Raw genomic sequence first — 18,263 nt, forward strand, 5'->3', positions numbered from 1 at the left:
TGACCATCTTTTACCTTCTATATTCCTTTTGACCTTTTACTTACCTTTTTTCACCCTGTTTTACCTTCTATATTCCTTTTTTACCTTTTATTTACCTTCTTTGACCATCTTTTACTTTCTATATTCTTTTTTAGCTTTTGTTTACCTTCTTTGACCATCTTTTACCTCCTATATTCCTTTTTTTTAAACTTTTATTTATCTACTTTGACTATCTTTTACAATGTTTTACCCTCTAAATTAATTTTTTTTACCTTCTTTGACCATCTTTTACCTTCTATATTCCTTTTTTACCTTTAATTTACCTTCTTTGACTGTGTTTTATCTTCTATATGCCTTTTTTACCTTTTATTTACCTTCTTTGCCCATCTTTTACCGTGTTTTACCTTCTATATTCCTTTTTTTACCTGTTATTTACCTTCTATTTAACTTTTTATCTTTTATATATATTTTACCTTTTATTTACCTTCTTTGACCATGTTTTACCTTCTATATTAATTTTTTACCTTTATCTATTACCTTTCATTTACTTTCTATTGACCTTACTGTACCTTTTTAATGTACTTCTTTTACCCTCTATTCACCTTTTATATTCCTTCTTTTAAATTGTATTTACTACTTTTACCTGCTATAGTCCACATTTGACCTTTTATTGACCTTTAATTGACTTCTACAGTATTTACCTTATGTGACCTTGGTACCTTCTATTCGCTCCTCCACTAATATCCTAGAGGAGGAAACACTGACTTGAATTTTCTCCATTCCAGTTGAGACATGACAGAACCACCACCTCCCTGACCACTTCCATCACATGGATTTCCCCCAAAAGCACGAAGTCAAAGTACTTGATTGATTTTGGATTTTATTTAGTAAGAATCAATAAAATGTACAAAAGACAACAAATATATTATCTGAGACCTTTGGGTTGGGAGTCCGTGGTCAGCGAGGCGTCGCCATGACAACGTGATGAGAAATGAAAAAGAGTACCGGCCATGTTCCAGCAGGGGGCGCTTGTGAGTCTACCAGGCTGGTGCTGTGTTGGCCAGTCTCCTCATTCGCCTGCGCAACAACACAACACAGTCACAACACAAACAGAAACAACACAAACAAAAGTCACAACACAAACAATACAACACAAACAGTGACAACACAAACAGTCACAACACAAACAGACACAACACATACAACACAACACAAACACTCACAACACAAACAATACAACACAAACAGTTACAACACAAACAGACACAACACATACAACACAACACAAACACTCACAACACAAACAATACAACACAAACAAGTCATAACAACACAAGCAACACAACATAAATATACACAATAAAAAACAACACAACATAAACAGACACAATACAAACAAAAGTCACAACACAACACAAACAGTCACAACACAAAAAGTGACAACACAAACAGTCACAACACAAACAAGTCACAACACAAACAAAAGTCACAACACTGACAACACACCACAAACAGTCACAACACCAACAACACAACACAAATAGACAGAAAACAACACAAATAGTCAACACAACACAAAAAGTCACAACACCAAAAAACACAACACAACCAGTCACAACACAACACAAACAGTCACAACAACAACACAAACAGTCACAACACAACACAAACAGTCACAACTCAACACAAACAGTCAACACCAACAGACACAACACAGTCACAACACAAACAATACAAATGTCACAACACAAACAGACACAACACAACATAAACGGTCAACACCAACAGACACAACACAAACAGACACAACACAAACAGTCAACACCAACAGACACAACACAAACGTCACAACACAAACAGTCACAACACAACACAAACAGTCACAACTCAACACAAACAGTCAACACCAACAGACACAACACAGTCACAACACAAACAATACAAATGTCACAACACAAACAGACACAACACAACATAAACGGTCAACACCAACAGACACAACACAAACAGACACAACACAAACAGTCAACACCAACAGACACAACACAAACGTCACAACACAAACAGACACAACACAACACAAACCGTCAACACCAACAGACACAACACAAACAATCAACACTAACAGACACAACACCACACAAACGTCACAACACAAACAGTCACAACAAAAACGTCACAACACAAACAGACACAACACAAACAGTCACAACACAAATGTCACGAAACAAACTGACACATCACAAGCAACACAACACAAAGCAAACAGACACAACACAACACAAACAGTCACAACACAACACAGACGTCACAACACAAACAGACACAGCACGAACAGTCTACACTAAGAGACACAACACAACACAAACAGTCACAACACAACACAAACAGTCAACACCAACAGACGAACACAAACGTCACACCACAGACACAGCACAAACAGTCAACACCGACACAACACAAACGTCACAACACAAACAGTCAACACCAACAGACACAACACAACACAAACAGTCAACACCAACAGACACAACACAAACAGACACAACACAAACAGTCAACACCAACAGACACAACACAAACGTCACAACACCAACAGACACAACAAAAACAACACAAACAGACACAACACAAACCGTCAACACCAACAGACACAACACAACACAAACAGACACAACACAAACAAAAGTCACAACACAGACAACACACCACAAACAGTCACAACACCAACAACACAACACAAATAGACAGAAAACAACACAAATAGTCAACACAACACAAAAGTCACAACACCAAAAAACACAACACAACCAGTCACAACACAACACAAACAGTCACAACAACAACACAAACAGTCACAACACAACACAAACAGTCACAACTCAACACAAACAGTCAACACCAACAGACACAACACAGTCACAACACAAACAATACAAATGTCACAACACAAACAGACACAACACAACATAAACGGTCAACACCAACAGACACAACACAAACAGACACAACACAAACAGTCAACACCAACTGACACAACACAAACGTCACAACACAAACAGACACAACACCACACAAACGTCACAACACAAACAGTCACAACAAAAACGTCACAACACAAACAGACACAACACAAACAGTCACAACACAAATGTCACGAAACAAACAGACACATCACAAGCAACACAACACAAAGCAAACAGACACAACACAACACAAACAGTCACAACACAACACAGACGTCACAACACAAACAGACACAGCACGAACAGTCTACACTAAGAGACACAACACAACACAAACAGTCACAACACAACACAAACAGTCAACACCAACAGACGAACACAAACGTCACACCACAGACACAGCACAAACAGTCAACACCGACACAACACAAACGTCACAACACAAACAGTCAACACCAACAGACACAACACAACACAAACAGTCAACACCAACAGACACAACACAAACAGACACAACACAAACAGTCAACACCAACAGACACAACACAAACGTCACAACACAAACAGACACAACACAAACAACACAAACAGACACAACACAAACCGTCAACACCAACAGACACAACACAACACAAACAGACACAACACAAACAGTCAACACCAACAGACACAACACAAACAGTCAACACCAACAGACACAACACAAACGTCACAACACCAACAGACACAACACAACACAAACAGACACAACACAAACAGTCAACACCAACAGACACAATACAAACGTCACAACACCAACAGACACAACACAAACAACACAAACAGACACAACACAAACAGTCAACACCAACAGACACAACACAACACACAGTCACAACACAAACAACACAACACAAACAGACACGTCACAACACGAACAGACACAACAACAACAACAACAAAAAGAAACAGGAGTCTTTGGCGCTTGCATGCGTTGCCGTGACGACACCCACCTGGTGTTCCTGTCCTGGTCTCGGATCTTCTTCTCCATCTCGGCGTCAGTCAGGGTCTCCAGCAGGGGGCACCACTGGTCGGCGTCGCCCGTGTTCCTGATGGCGATCTCCACGGTGGGGAGGGGGTTCTCGCTGCGTGACAGGGTCCAGGGTGAGCAGGGGGCAGCACCAGGAGGAGCAGGTGTGACCTACCTGAAGGCGTAGGTCCTCTGGTGCCAGCTGAGCTGACCTCGGATGCTGTAGGCGATGGTGGTGACAAACTCCCCCCCCAGGCCCAGCTCGGAGCACAGCTTCAAGGCAAACTTCTCGGGGGAGTTCTCCCTCTCAGACATGTCCCACTCAAACTGGTCCACCAGGGAGATGTTGCCCACGTGGATGTTGAGCTGCAAGGAGACACAGGAAGGGTTAGAAGGGCGGCAACACCCGCTGGGCGAGGAGCGTCACCTTGATGATGACCCTCTGGTCCGTCTGCTCCTCCAGGATGCTGTCGGTGGGGTACGACTCCATCTGCTGGCGGATGGCGGAGGCGATGGCGGGCACGAAGGCCAGCGGGCTGAGGTCCAGGTCGTCGCACAAGATCTCCGCAAACATCTCCGGCGTCATCAGCTTCTCTGCAAGCATCGGCAGGTGTTGGCGCCTACTTGCACACTGGGCTTGTGGTGGCGGATCTCACTAAGACTTTGACGATTGAATACATGGCCAAGATACAAAGATGTGTAGCTACTTGCACACTGGGCTTGTGGTGGCGGATCTCACTAAGATGTTGGCGATTGAATACATGGTCAAGATACAAAGACGTGTAGTTATTGGCACACTAGGCTTGTGGTGGCGGATCTCACTAAGACGTTGGCGATTGAATACATGGCCAAGATACAAAGACGTGTAGTTACTGGCACACTGGGCTTGTGGTGGCGGATCTCACTAAGACTTTGATGATAGAATACATGGCCAAAATACAAAGATGTGTAGCTACTTGCACACTGGGCTTGTGGTGGCGGATCTCACTAAGACTTTGATGATTGAATACATGGCCAAAATACAAAGATGTGTAGCTACTTGCACACTGGGCTTGTTGTGGCGGATCTCACTAAGACTTTGATGATTGAATACATGGCCAAGATACAAAGATATGTAGCTGCTTGTGGTGGCGGATCTCACTAAGACGTTGGCGATTGAATACATGGCCAAGATACAAAGACATGTAGTTACTAGCACACTGGGCTTGTCGTGGCGGATCTCACTAAGACTTTGATGGTTGAATACATGGCCAAGATACAAAGATGTGTAGCGACTTGCACACTGGGCTTGTGGTGGCGGATCTCACTAAGACTTTGATGATAGAATACATGGCCAAAATACAAAGATGTGTAGCTACTTGCACACTGGGCTTGTGGTGGCGGATCTCACTAAGACTTTGATGATTGAATACATGGCCAAAATACAAAGATGTGTAGCTACTTGCACACTGGGCTTGTGGTGGCGGATCTCACTAAGACATTGGCGATTGAATACATGGCCAAGATACAAAGACGTGTAGTTACTGGCACACTGGGCTTGTGGTGGCGGATCTCACTAAGACTTTGATGATAGAATACATGGCCAAAATACAAAGATGTGTAGCTACTTGCACACTGGGCTTGTGGTGGCGGATCTCACTAAGACGTTGGCGATTGAATACATGGCCAAGATACAAAGACGTGTAGTTACTGGCACACTGGGCTTGTGGTGGCGGATCTCACTAAGACTTTGATGATTGAATACATGGCCAAAGTACCAAGATGTGTAGCTACTTGCACACTGGGCTTGTGGTGGCGGATCTCACTAAGACATTGGCGATTGAATACATGGCCAAAATACAAAGATGTGTAGCTACTTGCACACTGGGCTTGTGGTGGCAGATCTCACTAAGACTTTGATGGTTGAATACATGACCAAGATACAAAGATGTGTAGCTACTTGCACAATGGGCTTGTGGTGGCGGATCTCACTAAGCCTTTGATGATTGAATACATGGCCAAGAGACAAAGTCATCTTCTGTTGTTAGGCCACACCCACACCAGCATGACTTTGTTGGATTCATCAAATAAAACACACTCAATGCATATTTTAGGGGAAATTGTTAAAATACCGTATTTTCCGCACTATAAGGCGCACCTAAAAACCTCCAATTTCCTCAAAAGCTGACAGTGCGCCTTATAATCCGGTGCGCCTTATATATGAACCAATATTGAGCCACAATAGGTCTCGCAACTACGCCGACTTCACTTTCCCCCTTCTACGGCTGCTTACTGTACAAGAAGAAGTTCTTCTTCTACAAGGGAAAATGAAGTCGGCGGCTGCCTACCGTAGTTGCGAGACCTAAACTTTATGTAAAGACCCAAAAATGGCTCCTATTAAGAGACACGCTTAAGACGCAGAGATTAAACTCAAGGCGATCAGTCACGCAGTAGAACACGGGAATAGAGCAGCAGCGAGAGAATTGAACATTAACGCATCAATGGTGCGGAAGTGGAGGAAGCAACATGATGACCTGCGCCAAGTAAAGAAGACTAAACAGAGTTTCCGAGGGAACAAAGCGAGAGGGCTACAGCTGGAGGACAAACTCCAACAGTGGGTTGTTGAACAGACAGCAGCAAGTAGAAGTGTCAGTACAATCACTATTTGTTTTATTGACATTCCCTTTAGCGCAGCTCCATCTAATGGATGTATAACGTAACCCCAGCCTCTACTGTAGCGTCTATTCTATGCGCCTTATAATGCGGTGCGCCTTATATATGAACAAAGTTTTAAAATAGGCGATTCATTGAAGGTGCGCCTTATAATCCGGTGCGCCGTATAGTGCGGAAAATACGGTACCTTATTAGTCCTTCTATATTCCATTCTTTAGCTTGTATTTAACTTATTTGATCTTATTTGTCATTCTTTCACTAATTGTACTTTATATATTGTTTTACCTTCTTTTTAACTTATTTTACCTTCTTTGACCAACTTGTACATTGTTTTACCAAGTAAATTTTATTTCTTTTTTTACCTTTTATTGACCTTTATTGACCATATTTTACCTTCTATATTCCAAGTTGACCCATTATTTACCTTCTATTTAACTTATTTTATTTGGTTTCACCTTCTATATTCCTGTTTTGCCTTCAATTGAACTTATTTTACTTTTAATTTACCTTCTATATTCCTTCTTGTACCTTCTTTTTTTTTACCTTGTTTTACCTTCTCTTTAACCTCTTATTTACCTTCTTAACTTTTTTACCACTTGTTTATATTCCATGTACACTCTTTGATTATCTTTTACCTTTTATTTACAAACCCCGTTAATATGAGTGGGGAAATTGTGTTGGATGTAAATATAAACGGAATACAATGATTTGCAAATCCTTTTCAACCCATATTCAATTGAATGCACTACAAAGACAACATATTCGATGTTCAAACTCATAAACTTTATTTTTTTTTTGCAAATAATAATTAACTTAGAATTTTATGGCTGCAACACGTGCCAAAGTAGTTGGGAAAGGGCATGTTCACCACTGTGTTACATGGCCTTTCCTTTTAACAACACTCAGTAAACGTTTGGGAACTGAGGAGACACATTTTTTAAGCTTCTCAGGTGGAATTCTTTCCCATTCTTGCTTGATGTACAGCTTAAGTTCAGGTCTGGACTACAGGCAGGCCAGTCTAGTGCCCGCACTCTTTACTATGAAGCCACGTTGATGTAACACGTGGCTTGGCATTGTCTTGCTGAAATAAGCAGGGGCGTCCATGGTAACGTTGCTTGGATGGCAACATATGTTGCTCCAAAACCTGTATGTACCTTTCAGGATTAATGGCGCCTTCACAGATGTGTAAGTTACCCATGTCTTGTGCACTAATACACCCCCATACCATCACACATGCTGGCTTTTACACTTTGCGCCTATAACAATCCGGATGGTTCTTTTCCTCTTTGGTCTGGAGGACACAACGTCCACAGTTACCAAAAACAATTTGAAATGTGGACTCAGACCACAGAACACTTTTCCACTTTGTATCAGTCCATCTTAGATGAGCTCAGGCCCAACGAAGCCAATGGCGTTTCTGGGTGTTGTTGATAAACGGTTTTCGCCTTGCATAGGAGAGTTTTAACTTGCACTTACAGATGTAGCGACCAACTGTAGTTACTGACAGTGGGTTTCTGAAGTGTTCCTGAGCCCATGTGGTGATATCCTTTACACACTGATGTCGCTTGTTGATGCAGTACAGCCTGAGGGATCGAAGGTCACGGGCTTAGCTGCTTACGTGCAGTGATTTCTCCAGATTCTCTGAACCCTTTGATGATATTACGGAGCGTAGATGGTGAAATCCCTAAATTCCTTGCAATAGCTGGTTGAGAAAGGTTTTTCTTAAACTGTTCAACAATTTGCTCACGCATTTGTTGAAAAAAGTGGTGACCCTCGCCCCATCCTTGTTTGTGAATGACTGAGCATTTCATGGAATCTACCGGTACTTTTATACCCAATCATGGCACCCACCTGTTCCCAATTTGCCTGTTCACCTGTGGGATGTTCCAAATAAGTGTTTGATGAGCATTCCTCAACTTTATCAGTATTTATTGCCACCTTTCCCAACTTCTTTGTCACGTGTTGCTGGCATCAAATTCTAAAGTTAATGATTATTTGCAAAAAAAAATTTTTTTATCAGTTTGAACATCAAATATGTTGTCTTTGTAGCATATTCAACTGAATATGGGTTGAAAATGATTTGCAAATCATTGTATTCCGTTTATATTTACATGTAACACAATTTCCCAACTCATATGGAAACGGGGTTTGTACCTTATTAGTCCTTCTATATTCCTTTCTTTACCTTTTACCTAACTTATTGTATCTTATTTCTATTTTCTATAATCATTCTTTCAGTTATTTCACCTTCTATAATCTTTTTTAACTTATTTTACCTTCTTTGACCAACTTTTACATTGTTTTACTGACTACATTTTCTTTGTTTACCTTTTGTTGACCTTCATTGACCATATTTTACCTTCTATATTTCAAGTGTACCCTTTATTTACCTTCTATTTAACTTATTTTATTTGGTTTCACCTTCTATATTCCTGTTTTACCTTTGATTTACATTCAATTGAACTTATTTGACTTTTTATTTACCTTCTATATTCCTTTTTGTACCTTCTTTTAACTCTTTTTTTTTTAACTTGTTTTATTTTCTATTTAACTTCTTATTTACCTTCTTAACTTTTGTACCACTTGTTTATATTCCATGTACACTCTTTGACTATCATTGTTTTAACCTTATTTTACCTTCTATTTACCTTAGTAGTACTTCTATATTCCTTTCTTTACCTTTTATTTACCTTATTGTATCTTATTTCTACTTTCTATAGTCATTCTTTCACTTATTTTACCGTCTATATTCCTTTTTTACTTTCTTTGACCAACTTTTACATTGTTTTACCAATTAAATGTTGTTGTTTTTTACCTTTTGACCTTCCTTGACCATATTTTACCTTCTATATTCCAAGTTTACACTTTATTTACCTTCTGTTTAACTTATTTTATTTTGTTTCACCTTCTATATTCCTGTTTTACCTTTGATTTACCTTCAATTGAACTTATTTGACTTTTTGTTTACCTTATATATTCTTTCTTGTACCTTGTTTTACCTTCTTTTTAACCTCTTATTTACCTTCTTAACTTTTCTACCAGTTGTTTATATTGCATGTACACTTGTTGACTATCTTTGACCTCATTAGTCCTTCTATAGTCCTTTCTTTACCTTTTATTTAACTTATTTTATCTCATTTGTACTTTCTATAATCATTATTTCACTTGTTTTACTTTTTATATTCCTACTTTTACCTTTTATGTAACTTATTTTAACTTTTATTTAGCTACTATTTAACTTACTTTGCATTTATATTTTGTTTCACCTTCTACTTTTTTAAATTCACCTTATTTTACCTTTTGTTTACTACTTTTACCTTCTATTTACCTTTTTTAAATTAGTCCGAGTTCTCATATAGTTTGACTGTAAAGAAGCATCCCACAACCCACCTTCTTCTGATGATGATATCAGACTCATTTCGTGCATGGAAAGGTGTTGGTATTGACATGGTATCGATCCTTTTGATCGGCAGGAGACCAAAGATTTAGGATTGTACCGTTCATGTTCCAGGTGAAGGCGTCTCTCAGCTTCTGTCCCTCGATCTCCATGTCCAGGCGGATGGGCACCAGGACTTCGGACTGCGTGGCGTTTTCGTGGATGACCGCCGGGTCGTGATCGTCAAAGCTGAAGAAAGAGCAAAAATAAGTCCAAAAAAAAAGAAGCAAAGTGTCAAAATGGAGTCTCCCTGACCACGGACCAGAGGGGGAAGGTCCTCTTCTTGTCTCGGCCCAGGCGGCTGCGGTTGATGGTGGTGGAGCACGGCACGGCGTCCAAGTGGTGAGAACTGTTGGGCAGCGTGGGGACCCACTGGCTGCTCCTCTTGGCCTTCTGTTCCCTGCACACACACACACACACACACACACACACACATACACACGCACGCACACACACACACACACACACACACACACACACACACACACACACACACACACATCTCTTTTCAAAGGTGGGAGAGGTTCCATAAAAGGAGGTAACAGGAAAGAGGATATCTCTTACCGCAGGTAGGCGGGGGGCTCGGTGCTGATGGACACAGCTTTGTACTTCTCGTCGTTGCCTTCCAGGATCTCCTCCACCTCCGACGCTTTGAGCAGCGTGACGCTGGTGGCCAGCTGGGTGTAGCCGTGGTCTGGAGAGGACCCACAACAGTCCAGAAGATTAGGGATGCACGCCCATATTTGGCATTTTGACCTCAATCGGCCTTTTGCCCTGAAATGTTACATTTTTTAATGAAATTAAGAATCAAAATGACTCTCATTGGTAATAATTCTCCCAAAAAAATGTTTGATTTGATTTCTTGAGAGAATCCTTCTCCTGTCACATGGCCACGCCCCCTTTTCTCTCCCTACTACAGTACGCCTCGCCTCCCTTGCTTACCTTCTATATGCCATTTTTACCTTTTATTTACCTTTTAAATAACTCCTTTTACCTATAAATTACCTTCTTTTAATTTCTATTTAACTTATTTTACCTTCCATTTACCTTTTTTTAAACTTTTATCTTTTATTAACCTTCTATTTAATTTATTTTACCTTTTATTTACCTACTATTTAGTTTATTTTACTTTTTATTTACCTTATATCTAACTTTTTACCTTTGACCTTCTTTTTCACTTCTTTTACATTCTTTAAATGTTTTTTTTTTTTACCTTTTATTGACTTACAATTTACCTTCTTCCACTGTCTTTCACCTGGTTTTACTTTCTATAGTCCCCTGTTTACCTTGTATTTACCTTCTTCCACTGTCTTTTACCTTGTACTTACCATCTATGTCCCATTTTCTACTTTTTATTTACCTTCTAATTAACTCCTTTTACCTTTTATTTACCTTCTTTTTTACTCATTTTACCTATAAAGTACCTTCTTTTAATTTCTATTTAACTTATTTTACCTTCCATTTACCTTATACTTTATTTTACCTTACTTAACCTTCTATTTAACTTTCAGTATTCTTTATTTACCTTCTATTTGACTTAGTTTATCTTTGAGTTACCTTCTAATTAACTTCTTTAACTTTCAATGTAACTCTGTTTTACCTTCTTTTACCATCTTTTTAACTTCTTCTATAACATTTTTACTTTTTATGAAGCTTATTTTACCTTCCATATTCCATTTTTTAAAACTTGTATTTACTTCTTTCACCTTTTATATTCCTTCTATTTTCCACATTATTAGGGATCCACCCATTATCCACGCCCATATTTGGCATTTTGACGTATATCGACCTTTCACATGGCCATGCCCCCTTTTATCTCCCTCCTACAGTACACCTCCCCTACTTACAAGAACCTGTCAAAACGTCCATTTTGCCTTTGGCCGGGCAGTATGGTTTTTGTCCTTCTTCCCTGGTAACTTCCTCCTGTTTTAATTTACTTTCATTTTTTGAGCAATCACAGTCAAAAAAAAAAATCCCACTAAAAATCTTGGGGACCCACTCATAAAAGTGTTAAAAATCAGTCATACTTTTTTTTTTAACTATCAAAACACATATATATCTAGATAAACTTATACCTATCTGCCAATTATAAGTTTTTATTCTATTTTAAGTTTTGTGGTGTGATTTTAGCCCTTTTGTCTAAGAAAACTTTGTCTTTTTGTATTGCAAACACACAAAAAAAGCAATATTTCCCCCCAAAATAATATTTCAAAGTGGAATATTTGATGTGAAGTAATTGGAGCCTTAAATATGCCAATAATTCATAAAAACATTTATTTTAATTTACTATAACTTTTTTGAAGAATGTGTTTTTTTTTAAAAACAACTAAAAATCTCAAAGGTCCCACTCATAAAAGTGTTAAAAATAAGTCATACTTTTTTAAAAACATTTTTTAACTTTCAACACTTAAATCTCTTGAATTTTTTTGGTGTGTTTTATGCCCTTTTGTCGAAGAAAACTTAGTTTTTTTATATTGCAAACTCACAAAATATGCAATATTTCTTCCCCCAAAAAAATATTTCTAAGTAAAATATTTGATGTGTATTGAAGAAAGATTTCAGTGTGTTTTAAAAAAATATTAAATATTGTTCGGACTTCTTAAGGGACATATCTTTTATGTGTCTATCTTCTTCCATAATGGGTTTTGGCCGCATCACTTCCTGTTATTATTCCTTTTAGTATAGAACGATCACTAAAGAGAGCACAGATATAGTCAACTTTCTCAGACAGTAATGTATTTTTACGAACTTATATTGAAGTGCGATGTTTCTTAACGGGGAAAGACATTAATGTCTCTTGGTTTCGTGTTAGCATTTAAGCTAGCGCTAACATGGTTCTCCAGTAAATGAGCAGTATTACCAGTCTGTGAGTTTATCAAAAAAGTTATCAATCAAGGTTTTACACTCATTTAAATATAAAAACGGTAAAACTAACCATCGGGTTTAGCGTTATCCCGTTTATTGTTTACGGTCCGACGCTTCCTGAAATGTTTTTGGGAAAAACAACTTAAAGCCTCGTCCAGCTGTTTACTGACGTAAACTATTCATGTTCCAATACATGTTACTGCACATGAATATATGTTATCAGCTTCCTTGACGACTAAGGCCATGTCCACAGGAACAGATACTTAATAAATGCATACTTATCCCTGCGTTTAGGCCTCTTGTCCACACGCAGACGCGTACTTTTGTCTTTAAAAAGGCAGACTTTTACCAACGCTGGCCAAAGTGTAGAGATCCAATTTGGATTTACACTGTATGAAAACAAATTTGAAAATGAATTTTACCTTTGCAACCTCACTCTACTATTGGTTAAGTTTTATATTCATAAATGCGAGTTTCTCAACACCCCACCTGTTTTTTGTGCCTTTAAAAAAGAATTAGAACTATATGTTAAAACACTCTCTACCTCTAACAACTAAAAAGCTGTGAAAACGATGATGCTGTGTTCCAAATTTAAATTATTTACTGAACTTGTGTGAGCCTATGGCTTTGCACTTTGTTATATATACATATATATTTTGCATTCTATTTTAGTTACTTTACTGAGTTTACAGCCCCCTGGCGCTGTTTTGTACTGTTTTTGTACTTATTTTGATTATTATTATTTCTCAATTGTTTGTAAATGTTGCAATTTATAACATTTAAAAAAATAATTAAAAAAAGAGACAGTTTTGAAACTACACTTGTGTGGATGGAGATTGTTTTAATCCCAAATATGAGTTTTTGAACCTCTCCGTGTTCGTGTGGACATGACCTAATAAGCCCATCGAGATCCAGGGCCGGGATGTGGCAGTAGTGGGGCAGTACAAGTACCTGGGAGTCCACTTGAACAGCAGACTAGACTGGAAGGACAACTGCAAAGCTGTTTACAAGAAGGGCATGAGCAGACTCTTTTTCCTGAAGAAGCTTAGGTCCTTTAATGTGTCCAGCAAGCTGTTGGAGATATTTTATCAGTCTGTTGTGGCCAGTGCCCTGTACTTTGCAGTGGTTTGTTGGGGCAGCAGCACCAGCAAAAGGGACAAACCGGATTGACAAACTGATCCGGAAAGCTGGCCAAACTATTGGCACGCGTTGGAGGCGTTTGTGTCAGTGAGGGACAGGAGGACACTGGACAAACTGCTGGCCATCATGGACAATCCTGCCCACCCACTCCACCAGACAATTGAGGGACAGCAGAGTTCATACTCCCAACAGGCTCCTTCAGCTTCGTTCCCACAATGTTCGATTCAAGAACTCCTTCATTCCGCACTCCATCCAGCTGTATAATCACTCGCCATACAGTAATAGATGATATCTGTCTATTACCTGACACCTTCTATGTTAGCTACTTCTCTTTGTTTTTAATGTCTATTTTCTGCTGGATTTACTCTCCATTTTATGGTGCAGCTGTCACATATACTGTAATATTGTACATGATAATTGTTATATATTGTATATATGATATAGACATAATATAATATAATTACTAATTGATTAAATCGATTAAAATCGATTATAAAAATAGTTGCCGATTAATTTAGTCATCGATTCGTTGGATCTATGCTATGCGCAAAGGCTTTTTTAAAATGTGATTTTATTATTTTTTTATAAACCTTTATTTATAAACTGCAACATTTACAAACAGCTGAGAAACAATAATCAAAATAAGTTTGGTGCCAGTATGCTGTTTTTTTTCAATAAAATACTGGAAAGGATAGAAATGTAGTTTGTCTCTTTTATCCGATTATTAATCGATTAATTGAAGTAATAATCGACAGATTAATCGATTATCAAATTAATCGTTAGTTGCAGCCCTAAATATATCAGTATATATAATATACTGTACATATACTATGTAAATATTACGTATATATGTTATATTTTCTATCGCTATAATTAGTCTATTTATACCTGCATTGTCCTTTCCATCCTTACACTTTCCATCATTGTAACTGAGCTACTGTGTGAAACAATTTCCCTTGTGGATCATTAAAAGTTTGTCTAAGTCTAAGTCTATAATCAGTCGTGGACAAACCGTGTGACGACTCCACAATCTTCTTCCGCTCTTCTACTGACGCCAGCTTCCGCCATAACGATGGATACCTTTTATACAGCGAGCCTCTGAACATGCGCAGGTAGTTGCCCACCTAAACACACAAATATTACATTTATGTTAGTTTCTAACAGTTCTTTTTGTGTTTTACATCAATCATGTAATATAGGTCCCAGTTCATCATGCTGTTTGACCAAACTAAAGTCATATCAACGCATGTAAACGAATGTTATTTAAGTCATGGGCACAATTCAACATGTGTGGCATTTTAGGGAAATACAATAAGGGACAAGCGGTAGGAAATGGATGGATGGACAATGTAGCATGCTAGAAGGTTCACACCTGGCTCAAATAAACAATGAATAGCAGATGTCGCTGCTGTGAAAGTGACTTTTAAGTGTCAAACTATGTTTGACAGCTTAAAAAGTAAAGGAGCGAGTCTTTCTGCTCTCACTTTCGCTTTGCAGCGTTAGCATGCTAGCTAGCCACCGGCAAAAAGGCGACAATGAATGCAAAAAAAAATATTTACGAAGGGCGACTAGGAGTGGTAAAATATTACAATAAAGATACTCGACCTCTGATCCAATCATATAAAAATCTCCATCCTCCGCAAGCTGGAATTTGACAGGTTTTTGGCCAAAAGTCTTGCTCAGCGCCATACTGGACTCGCCAACAACAAAAGCGGTGTGACAGCGCATGCGCATGCGCTCGCCGGCGGCAGCATCGAGTCGCTCAAAGATGACGTCACGGCCCACAATTCGGTCACAGCGCTGTACTTACTGTAGAAAACACAAACATGCTATTTTGTGTTAACACGTTACAATTAAAGTCATTGAAATATTTCGGACATAATATTTTAATTTATTCAATTAAAGTAACATAATTATAAACGTCAACAATTTCATTTCATTTGTATTTATCTCCTTCATTGATGTGCATTTTTGAGCAATAGACAATTAAACTTTAGCAACTAAACACATATTTACACACCTATGCTTGAGAAGGAACAGGATGAAGACAATCTTATATTTCCTGCCCCCTTCAACATAATAAGTAGTCTTACTTAATGGATAGCCCAGATTCACAAGCATACAAACCAAACAAATACATCCAAATATAATGAAAACAAACAAAAAACACACACAAAAAACAAGAAGTGCAAAACTTCATGAAGTACAAACCGAACAAAACAAAAATACAAAAATACAAAACCAGACAAAAAATAAGATAATAAATATAAAGCAAAATGTAAACACTTACGGCTGCCCATGTGATCTTATTGTTCTGTCTTTATATACTGTATATATTTTCAATTGGAATAATTTTCTACAATCTTTTATCTCATTGTAAAGAGAATTCCATAGTTGAACCCCCACCACTGATATACACATTTGTTTAAAGTTGTCCTTGAATACTGATGTTTGAAATGACCTTTTCTTCCATGCTCTTCATTCTCAAAAGTGATGACAAACATTTTTTGTAAATTTGCTGGTAATGTTTTACTTTTAGCCTTAAACATGACACATAATGTCTGTAACTTGACTAGCTCCTGTAGTTTCAATAAACCAGAATTAATAAATAATATGTTAGTGTGTTCTAGATAATCTGCTTTATGAATAATCTTTATAGCTCTTAAACAATAATGTTTTACAAGAACTTAGTACCTAAATCAGGGTTGTGCAAACTTTTTCCACTGAGGGCCACACACTGAAAACTCAAAGCGTGCGGGGGCCACTTTCATTTATTGCATTTTGAAAACGAATATATAGATTTTTTTTTAACCTTTAGGGCTCCTTTTTAAGTTTGGTCCCCGAGGACCCGGAAGGGTCTCAGTCATAAAAATGTTAAAAATAAGCCATATATTATTATTTTTTGTATGTTTTATGCCGTTTTTTTCAAAACCTTTTTTATGGCATAAACACAAAATGTACAATATTTCTCCAAAGTGGAATATTTGTTTAAAATAAGTCTTAAATAGGTCAATATTTTATAACACCATTGATTTTAATTTACTATAATTTTTTTTTAGCAATGACAATTAATAACAAAAAACATATCCCACAATAATCCTTGGGGACCCTTCCCACTCACAAAAATGTTAAAAATAAGTATTTTTTTGCTTTCAACACTTAAATATTTAGATCAACTTCAGCTCTATCCGTCGATAACATTTGTATTATTTTTTGGAAATATTTTTTGCCCTTTTTGAAAAAGAAAACGTTTTTTTATGGCAAACGCACAAAATATGAAATATTTTCATGGAATATTTGTTTAAAATAAGTGTTAAATAGGTCAATATTTCATAACATCATTGATTTTAATTTACTATTACTTTTTTGAGCAATGAAAGTTAATAACAAAAAAACATATCCCACAATAATACTTGGGGACCCAAAAGGGTCCCACTCATCAAAGTGTTAATAAGTTTTTTTGTTTTCAACACTTAAATATTTAGATCAACTTCAGCTCTATCCGTTGATTAAAAGTTTTAAATATTTTTTTTGTGTGCCCTTTTTGTCAAAGAAAACTTTTTTTATGGCAAAAATATGCTATATTTTCCCAACAAGAATATTTCAAAGTACAATATTTGATGTGAAGTATTTGGAGCCTTAAATAGGTCACTCATTTATAACACCATTGACATTAATGTATTAATATTTTTTTGAGCAATTAGTTTGAAAAAAAAAAAAAAAAAACTCAAAAATTCTCATAAAAGTTTTAAAAATAAGTCAGACATTTTTTTTTTACTTTCAAAACTCTAGATCAACTTCAGATCTATTCGTCGATTAAAATATTTTATTATTTGTGTGTGTGTGTGTGTGTTTTATGCCCTTTTTAAGAAAACTTTTTTTTTTAAATGGAAAACGCACGAAATATGGAATATTTGATGTGAAGTAATTGGAGCCTTAAATATGTCAATAATTCATAACAACATTGATTTTAATTTACTTTTATTTTTTGAGCAATGACAGTTAAAAAAAAAAAAAAATCCCACCAAAAATCTCATAAAAGTGTTAAAAATAAGTCATATTTGCATTTATTTTTTAACTTTCAACACTTAAATCTCTAAATAAACTTACATCTGCCAATTATAAGTTTTTATTTAAAACCATTTTTTGTGTGTTTTATGCCCTTTTGTCTAAGAAAACTTAGTTTTTTTTATATTGCAAACAAAAAATATGCAAT

General features: G+C 37.2%; 1 protein-coding gene across 1 annotated transcript; it reads right to left on the reverse strand.

Annotated features, from left to right (window-relative positions):
• Positions 1–827: 827 nt before the first annotated feature.
• LOC133632621 (SWI/SNF-related matrix-associated actin-dependent regulator of chromatin subfamily B member 1) lies at positions 828–15,755 on the reverse strand. The gene is made up of 9 exons (XM_062025138.1): positions 15,653–15,755; positions 15,060–15,171; positions 10,607–10,736; positions 10,305–10,442; positions 10,104–10,231; positions 4,382–4,548; positions 4,130–4,320; positions 3,938–4,069; positions 828–1,056 (listed from the first exon to the last, which is right to left on the reverse strand). The coding sequence occupies exons 1-9, from the start codon at positions 15,734–15,736 to the stop codon at positions 1,017–1,019; spliced, it is 1,122 nt and encodes a 373-aa protein (XP_061881122.1). The 5' UTR covers positions 15,737–15,755; the 3' UTR covers positions 828–1,016.
• Between the last annotated feature and the right edge of the window lie 2,508 nt (positions 15,756–18,263).

The sequence above is a fragment of the Entelurus aequoreus genome, linkage group LG17 (assembly GCF_033978785.1).
Source record: "Entelurus aequoreus isolate RoL-2023_Sb linkage group LG17, RoL_Eaeq_v1.1, whole genome shotgun sequence".
NCBI lineage: Eukaryota > Metazoa > Chordata > Actinopteri > Syngnathiformes > Syngnathidae > Entelurus > Entelurus aequoreus.

Bases quoted from the DNA above. Each gene is read 5' to 3' on its own strand.
- LOC133632621 (XM_062025138.1), bottom strand. From the start codon at position 15,736: ATGGCGCTGAGCAAGACTTTTGGCCAAAAACCTGTCAAATTCCAGCTT. The intron at 10,232-10,304 runs GTCCGTGGTCAG...CTCTTTCTTCAG, and splicing joins AAGAGGACCTTCCCCCTCTG to CTTTGACGATCACGACCCGG. The intron at 4,070-4,129 runs GTAGGTCACACC...CCTGTCACGCAG, and splicing joins CAGAGGACCTACGCCTTCAG to CGAGAACCCCCTCCCCACCG.